This window comes from Lepidochelys kempii, chromosome 4 (assembly GCF_965140265.1).
Source record: "Lepidochelys kempii isolate rLepKem1 chromosome 4, rLepKem1.hap2, whole genome shotgun sequence".
NCBI classification, from domain to species: domain Eukaryota; kingdom Metazoa; phylum Chordata; order Testudines; family Cheloniidae; genus Lepidochelys; species Lepidochelys kempii.
Genome location: NC_133259.1, coordinates 27,000,414 through 27,008,067, shown reverse-complemented (window position 1 = coordinate 27,008,067; position 7,654 = coordinate 27,000,414). Strand labels below are relative to the sequence as shown.

General features: G+C 42.4%; 1 protein-coding gene across 2 annotated transcripts; it reads left to right on the top strand.

The window, feature by feature from the left end:
• Positions 1–1,047: 1,047 nt before the first annotated feature.
• Positions 1,048–5,251, top strand: DDIT4L (DNA damage inducible transcript 4 like). 2 transcript variants are annotated; one of them, XM_073340037.1, is made up of 3 exons: positions 1,048–1,133; positions 1,510–1,647; positions 2,646–5,251. In XM_073340037.1, the coding sequence occupies exons 2-3, from the start codon at positions 1,560–1,562 to the stop codon at positions 3,131–3,133; spliced, it is 576 nt and encodes a 191-aa protein (XP_073196138.1). In that variant the 5' UTR covers positions 1,048–1,133; positions 1,510–1,559; the 3' UTR covers positions 3,134–5,251. The 2 variants fall into 2 exon arrangements, with proteins under 2 accessions (XP_073196138.1, XP_073196139.1); XM_073340038.1 differs by having other exon boundaries at positions 1,071–1,230.
• The last annotated feature ends 2,403 nt before the right edge of the window (positions 5,252–7,654 follow it).

Here is a 7,654-nt window from a genome sequence, read left to right as displayed (position 1 = left end):
ACAAACCATGGGTATACAAGTTTTTATCAGTCAGCACACCAAGTAGCTGTATATAGACCGGTTTAGCTCCCGTAATAACTAACTTGCAGGCATGATTTGAGAATTAATACCCCAGTTCTGCCCAAGTGAAGCTTATTGGAGGTTTGATGCCACATTCATTCATGATTGTACAACACTTTGAAATCCCCCCTTTGAAAGCACAAGAGAAGTGCATATTATTATTAACTGTAATACTGTGGGCCTGAGCCTGATCTCACAGTGATGTAAATTAGGAATAATCAGAGGAAGTTAATAGAGTTATGCTGGTTTTACTCCAATGGGAGATCAACGCCGGGCTCTGTGTATCCTTTTTTGCATTATTGTACATCTGTAATACGGCCGCCACCCCTTTATTCATAAACAACAGCTGCTGCATTAATAAAACATGCTGTGTTAATAATACAGTATTAGCCCAGTGAACTGCAGCTTGAAAACGCCTCTGCATTGCGGGAGAAACATGCTTCAAGAGTCCCCCTCTGCAATGACAGAGAACTGAGGTGAATGGGAGAGGAAATGAAGGGGACACACGGGCCCTGGGGAAATGTGTGTGAGTGCACAAACCAGTAATTTAAAGCGACATAAATGTGTCCAAAGCACCCTGGACAACAAATGAAATAAAAGCTCTACGTAACAAAAAACAAACCCCCAAACAAGCGCTTGGCCGCAGAATACACTATTGGGGTGGTGGGGCTCAGCGAAATGACAGGGGCCGAGTGTGACATGTGTCAGGGGATCAGCCTTCCCGCGCTCCCAGCCCCCGGATCTTTTTGACACGGCCGCTGACCAATCCTGAGCTAGACCTCACCCTCTCCTTCCCCCTCCTTGCTCAAGCGTCTCCTCCTTCGCACGAGGGACGAGATGAGTCCCGCCCCCGCTCTGCTCCCCTCAGAGCCTCTTGGGACAGCAGCCAATGAGAGGGGGAAGAGCTGGCAGAGCAGAACGCTGCCTGGGGAACGTGAACGGGGTGGGGCGAGGGAGTGCACGGACAGGTGGGGGAATGAGAAGTGCATATAAGCAGCCGCTGCCCTGGCGGCAGGTTGATCCGTGGGAGGGAGGGGTTGCTCATGAAGAGCAGCGGTAGACCGTCGCTGTAGGTTTGTATTTGGTCAGGGTTTGTGTACTTCCTGTCACTGAAACGGAAAGCAGCTGTCCTAAATGTAAATATTTTGTACTTCTGTGAAGTTTTAGCAGGTAAGATGAAATCATGTGGGCTGATTCCACTGATAGGTGAATTAACTTTGTTCTTCATCTGCTTTAAAGCTGTGCCTCCTTTCGGTAGGAAGCGGGAAGGCTTTCATTTGACCCAAGGGAAAAAAACATTTAAGGGGATGAGTAACTAGGCTCCCAGACTCCGTTTTTCCTCTCTTAGCAGGCAAGTGGTCCTCCTTGAGAGTTACTATGAGTTGCTGCTGTAGTGTCTCTTAATAACTTGCTTTGTTTGTAAGCATGCTACATGTGCTTCCCTTTCAGTAAACCAGGAGGGCGTAAAGATCTGTTGGAGGCTAGAGTGTACTTTAAAAATGGTTGCAGCTAGCAATTTAAGCAGTAAAAGCACTGCATGCATTTCAGAATTGCTACACCAAGGCTTTCACCACTCAAACATAAGCGGTGAGTATCTTTGACCTTCTCAACCTCTCCTTCTCTCCCCCCCCCCCCTTTAAAAAGTAAGGCTGCAAAAGGGAAGGAGGGGTCCATCCCCAAGTGGTGTTATAACTACTTATGTGCTAGTGCAGGGAAGTTCATAAATGGGGGATAACTGAGCAAAAGTTATGCTTGTGAATTATTACATGACCACAAGTGAGGTGGGGGGGGGGGAAACTGATGCAAAATTTTGTAGAGCTACCTCTGACTAATACTTTAGGGTTACTAAAATGATTTTTATGGCTAGATAAGGTAGCTGCAAAGATGATCCTAACAAACTTTTCAGAATGAGTGGAAATCAGATTTTTCAAGAATTGCAGTGGCTTATCCTGACTCACAAGTCTAGTTATTGCCACCTATAGTGAACCAGTTTAACTGTCTCTGCATATAAACCTGTTATATTACTCATGCACTACAGTATACTTCACAGCTTTCAGTAGTTTACTAGGATGAGCAAGTTACTTTATTCCATGTATGTACTAAACAATCACAGCCCTTGGCAGCCTGCCACACTAAAGACTGATCACATTAGAAAGCAGATGACCAAATGTAAAGCTATCACTTCTCCTTTAAGCAAACTAACTTCATGTTTTCAAGGGGCTAGCTTTTTATCATCCTGCAGCAATAAACATTAGTAACGGCTGTGAAGTCCTCTCCCTAGTGGAGAATGACTTCATTAAGTTTATGGTAATAACCAGCATAATCAAGAAAAGTGTAACTGTAGTTTGAATTACTTAAAGTGACCACAGACTGCTGTTGCAGCACACATAAAATATACATAGTTTTAATTCTCATTCATGTAAGAAACCACACTACAATGACACTGTAGTATGCTCATGCTGACTTGCTGACTATCGCTATTTAATACTTCAGGAAAATTAACAGTTAGGTTTGTTGTCTGCCTCTTGCCAGTTACTGGTATGTTACTATGTGTTTTTCCTCCTCATGTCTTAATTCCCCTGCAGACTTTGACTACTGGGATTACGTTGTGCCTGAACCCAACCTTAATGAGGTGGTGTTTGAGGAGAGAACCTGTCAGAGTTTAGTTAAAATGTTGGAGAACTGCTTATCCAAATCAAAGCAGACCAAACTTCACTGCTCAAAGGTTCTGATACCAGAAAAACTAACCAAGAGAATAGCTCAAGATGTATTGCGGCTTTCTTCAACTGAGCCCTGTGGCTTGAGAGGTTGCATTATCCATGTCAATTTAGAAATTGGAAATGTATGTAAAAAACTGGATAATCTTATCTATGACCCCAGTGTTGTTCCTACTTTCGAACTGACACTTGTGTTCAAGCAGGACTGTTGCTCATGGCCCAGTTTCAGGGACTTTTTCTTTACCCGAGCTTGTTTCGCGTCTGGCAGCAAACGTACTCTGATTCTGAGTCCTGGGTTTCGGCTTATTAAAAAAAAACTTTACTCCTTGATTGAGACAGTCATTGAAGAATGCTAGAAATCTTGTTGCATGTTTAAAACTGTGCCTGTGGCCACTAACTAAAATGTCTAAGTGGAGTTTGATATCCTGAATTTTTAAGAGGTACCTTGCTTTACAGTTTGATTTCATGCACAGCAACCATTGTGCTCTGTATGGGCTGTGCAAACACCCCAATGTGTAAGCCTTCAGGCTGGCATAAGATATTCCCGGTGCAGCTAACTGCCTGCCTTTGCTGGGTGTGCAAAAAAGGCAGGAACAAAGCTAACGTTTTACTTGAAACTTATGGTTAGCATCTAGTTGACCTGTCCTGCGGTCAGCCTAGGAATTGTTACTGACCATTTTTCTATAGAAAGTTCTTATGCCATGGAAATAACTCTACCAGCATAGGTTTATAGTTCCAAAAGGTTTCATAGAAAACTCTAGAGCTCTTGTTAAAGTATTGTTCAGCTAGTTAAATATAGTGGATGTCAAACTCCCCTGCCCGAACGAAGAAATAGATCTTGCCTCTTAAAAGGTAGCAGGCTGATCAACCTGGTGCAAAAGTAAATATTTCACAATTTTTCCTACGGGTTATATAGCAAACATAATTTGCTCAATCTTAGGACTATGCCAATTTGCACTGCAATCTCAGCAATGTGCACTTTTAAACTTTTGAAGTGTTAGGGGGCAAATGACTCGTCAAAACAAAAGTCAGTTGTGTTTGAATATTTTTCCTTTTAAAAACTGGAAAACCAATGCAATTTGGGCAGCAAAAATGGATTTAAATGCAAGGTAACTTCTGAAGCAGAAATGCTAAATCATTGTCTTGGAAACACTTGCCTACCTCATGCTTAGTTTTGAAAATGGAATATGTCTGCACTTAGAGATGCCCTCTTTTTCTGGGCAGAAAACTGAATCCTACTATTCCCTTGCCATACCCCTTCCTCTAAGTGGAACCAAGAAACACTTTAGTTCTCACTAGCTCCTCTCCAAAGTCTACAGGATTTTTCTGTTCTGGCATGGTAGCTCAAACTCTTCAGAGGATACCTTGTGGGGGTTTCAGTTCTCCATACCACCATAGTGGCCCCACTTTGGTTCTAGAATAGCCTGGCAGTGTCTCCCTTTCATGAGCCTGCCCCCTTCATTCCCTAAGGTAGCTAAAGTTTAGCTAGTGTTCAAGCTGATGCTTACGTTGCTGCTCGAATGACTTTCCCCCTCATCTTCCCTAGAGACTTCCATTTCAATGTCACACCACTTCTGCTGAAAATTAACTCCTCTCCCCATGCTCAAACAAGCTGACCAGTTGGCTTAGATAAAACACAGGAATTTTCAAAAGACCATGAACTGAAAAAGTGACTGTCACTGTCTGTAACTGAAGCAATGTCTTTCAGATCCAGCCAGGAGCATATATCAACACTATGCAATATGGGGGTGAGGGGGGAAAAGGCTTGCCTAATCTTTTAGTCTATTTTCCCTGCCATGCTTCTCAGTAACAGTTCTCTGGCTATGTACCACTCTTCTGGGGGGGAAGCTGAAAGATCCACCATGTCTTGGTTGCTGGCACTTAAGTTTCTCGGAAGATGACTATCAACAGATAATAGAGGGGAAAGCACCTTGGCAGACACATAAAGTGTCTTGGCTCCTAGTAGTTCTCTTGAAGACTTACCTTGCAAGTACCTAAGTAATATCCACATGTATGAGGCACTTGTGGCACAATTTGACACTTAGCAAGTGTGTGGGTGAAGGAGGGGGAAATGTGTGTGTTCTCCATCAAGTTGCATATTTGGTATACAATGTAACCAGCTTAGGTGGATTACAGAACTGCACTCTTCTAACATTTGGAAGTTACTGCACCGCACAGCTATTGAGCCTTTGACTTATCAGAATTGGACCATTGTAAACTGACTTGTTTTGCACTTGTACTGCTTTTAATGTTTTTAATTTCAATGCCTTAAATGATGGTGTCACTTTGTATTGTTGGAGCTCTCTGCACTGATGTATAGATGTTCGGTCCCCCTGCCCCTGAACTGTTCTTTGGCTTGCCTTTTGAACTTCACAATAGCAATTATTTACTGGCATTGTTCTTGAAACTGATTCCTGTGCAAGAAAATGGGTTTGTCTATCCTGACAATAAAAGTTATATTTTTAACTTTCAAATTTAGGTTGTCTGTGAGATCATTCTTCTCCAACATTATTCATACTATGGTAGTTCCCAGGAGCTCCAGTCATGGCCTGGAACCCCATTGTGGTCAGTGCTGCACAGCTCCTGTCCCAAAGAGCTTGTGTGGTACAGCATAAAATAAGCAACAGGTGGACAGAAGTAGACCAGGGAATATAAGGAAACAATGAAAGAATGTTGAAGTGGTTTGTCCTGACTTTCATTCAGCACCTGGTTGGGCAGTGCTCAGTCTTTCCTTTAATTGCCACTAATCTCCCTTCCTTGCTGCAGAGGCCAAAATGGCTACCACTGATCCCCACTGCAAGAACAGCAGGCATGTTGTTTGCCAAGAGGAAATCTGCAGTAAGGGTGTTAACCCTTCATACAATGATGATGAGCTCCATTAGAAGGGAGGGATGAGTGTCTGAGGGGTTGTGGGTTCAGTGAGGGGTTCAGTATTCATTACAATACAATGTAAAACACCTTCCTGTGCTCTCTGCGCTTGGCACATAGCATACAGTACTCTTTCCAGCTTGGCTTGTGGTGATGTCCACTACTATAAATATCAAATGCTTCCTTAATCAGCTACACAAATAACTATTTATAATGGCTCAAACTCAAATGAGGTTGACATGTTAAACTTTTTTTTGATTCTTTATGCAAGCACTACCTTGAATCTTACTAGAGCCAGTGAGAATGGAAGAAGCCTACCAATTTGTCTAGTAAACATATTGTCTGTCCTCCACAAATACAGCTCCCACGTATGTTCTAGCCGTTTGTAGATGATCGGTGTCTTCAGCGAACCACCCTGGCAACAGACACCCTGGTGGTAAGTCTCAGTGACCAGGAATCGAATAGGCATGGAAATCAGCTGGCTCTTCTAGAGTGGGGAGGAGCTAATGCTGGAAGCATTGACCCTGTTCAGGGGAGAAGCTCCAGCATAGTCAGTCCTCCATCTTTCACAAACATGTGGGTCTTTTTAAAATAATGGATTCCTCTCTGCTGGACTAGACGAGTACAGGGGGATCCATTAGAGAGTATGACTGTAGCATTACTAGATGCAAACTTTAAATTTCTTTATGGGACCTGGTGATTGATAGAGCAGGGTCCTAAACCTGCTATTTTGACTAAATTCCACTGTGATGAACTGCTTTTAATTATGCTGGTTACCTTTTAAAACTTTCACTGTTCATGGGGACTAAAGTATCACTTCGTTTTGGGGCAGTGTGGGGAGTCTGTTCACTGTAATGTACTGAAGCAAGAATTCTTTGCTTATAGGGGTATATGTTGGAGGCAGTAGCCCTGTATAAGAAATAATTCAGTTAAATAGTTTATACAACTATCAAACATATTTCAGATTTAGCTGCTTAACCAGAGTTTGCCTGACTGCATTATTGCTGCTGATCTTGCATGCCCTACTTTATTAGGGTGTTAACTTTCTCTTAGTGATGGTCGATGGCAGTTCTCTTTCCTTTTCTTCTGTTCTCCCACCCTCTCACCGCCCTCCATAATACTAGAGAGACAAGGTAGGCAAGTTAATATCTTTTCTCTTTCACCAGAGGAAGTTGGTCTAACAAGCTTTTGAACTTACACCAAGCTCTTCTTTAGCTTGAAAGACAAGTTTTCACCAACAGAAGTTGGTCCAATAAAAGATATTACCTCCCCCATCATCTCTCTCTCATATCCTGGGCCCAGATAGCTATACCAACTCCCCATGTCTCTCACTCGACCTGGCTTACCTTCGATGGTAGACGAATGAACCACCATTTGATATGATAAATATTTAAGTAATCATTTTAATTCTTCAATTCTACCTTGACTTTATTTCCCAGCCTCAGGAAGAGATAAGGGAACTATCTCCCTTTGCTTGACCATTATATGATACACTTTATTTTAAAAAAAAAAATACAGCAGAGGTTTCAGACCTTGTCAAGCATCCAAAACCACACTGTTTGAGTTAAGTCACATGGCTCAAAGAATGGAACCATTTTCTTTAACATTTGCCTTAACTCAGGCTATGGCCAGGTTACAGCTGCTGCATGTGATGGTGCCCGGAAGTTTCCTTTTGTGTGACAGCCAAAGTTTGCAATTAAGCCAAACACTACAACCCTTATCCAATAATGAGAATGTTACCTGTGTGTGTGTGTGCGTGTGTGCACAATTATCAATGTGCATTCCTATGCTATTTCCTTTGTTATATCAGTGGGCGAGCAATGTGTAGAGACTTGCTGCATCCAGGTTTATTACCCTTTCCAGTTTGTTCCATGTAATGTTTGTCCTCTAGCAGTAACTGGGTTATTAATACTGTGAGATTAGTCGTGCATTTTTTTTTACATCACTCAGCAAATACAACTGTGCAAACAGGAATCTGATGGATGGAAACATTTCTATTTTCAAAACTT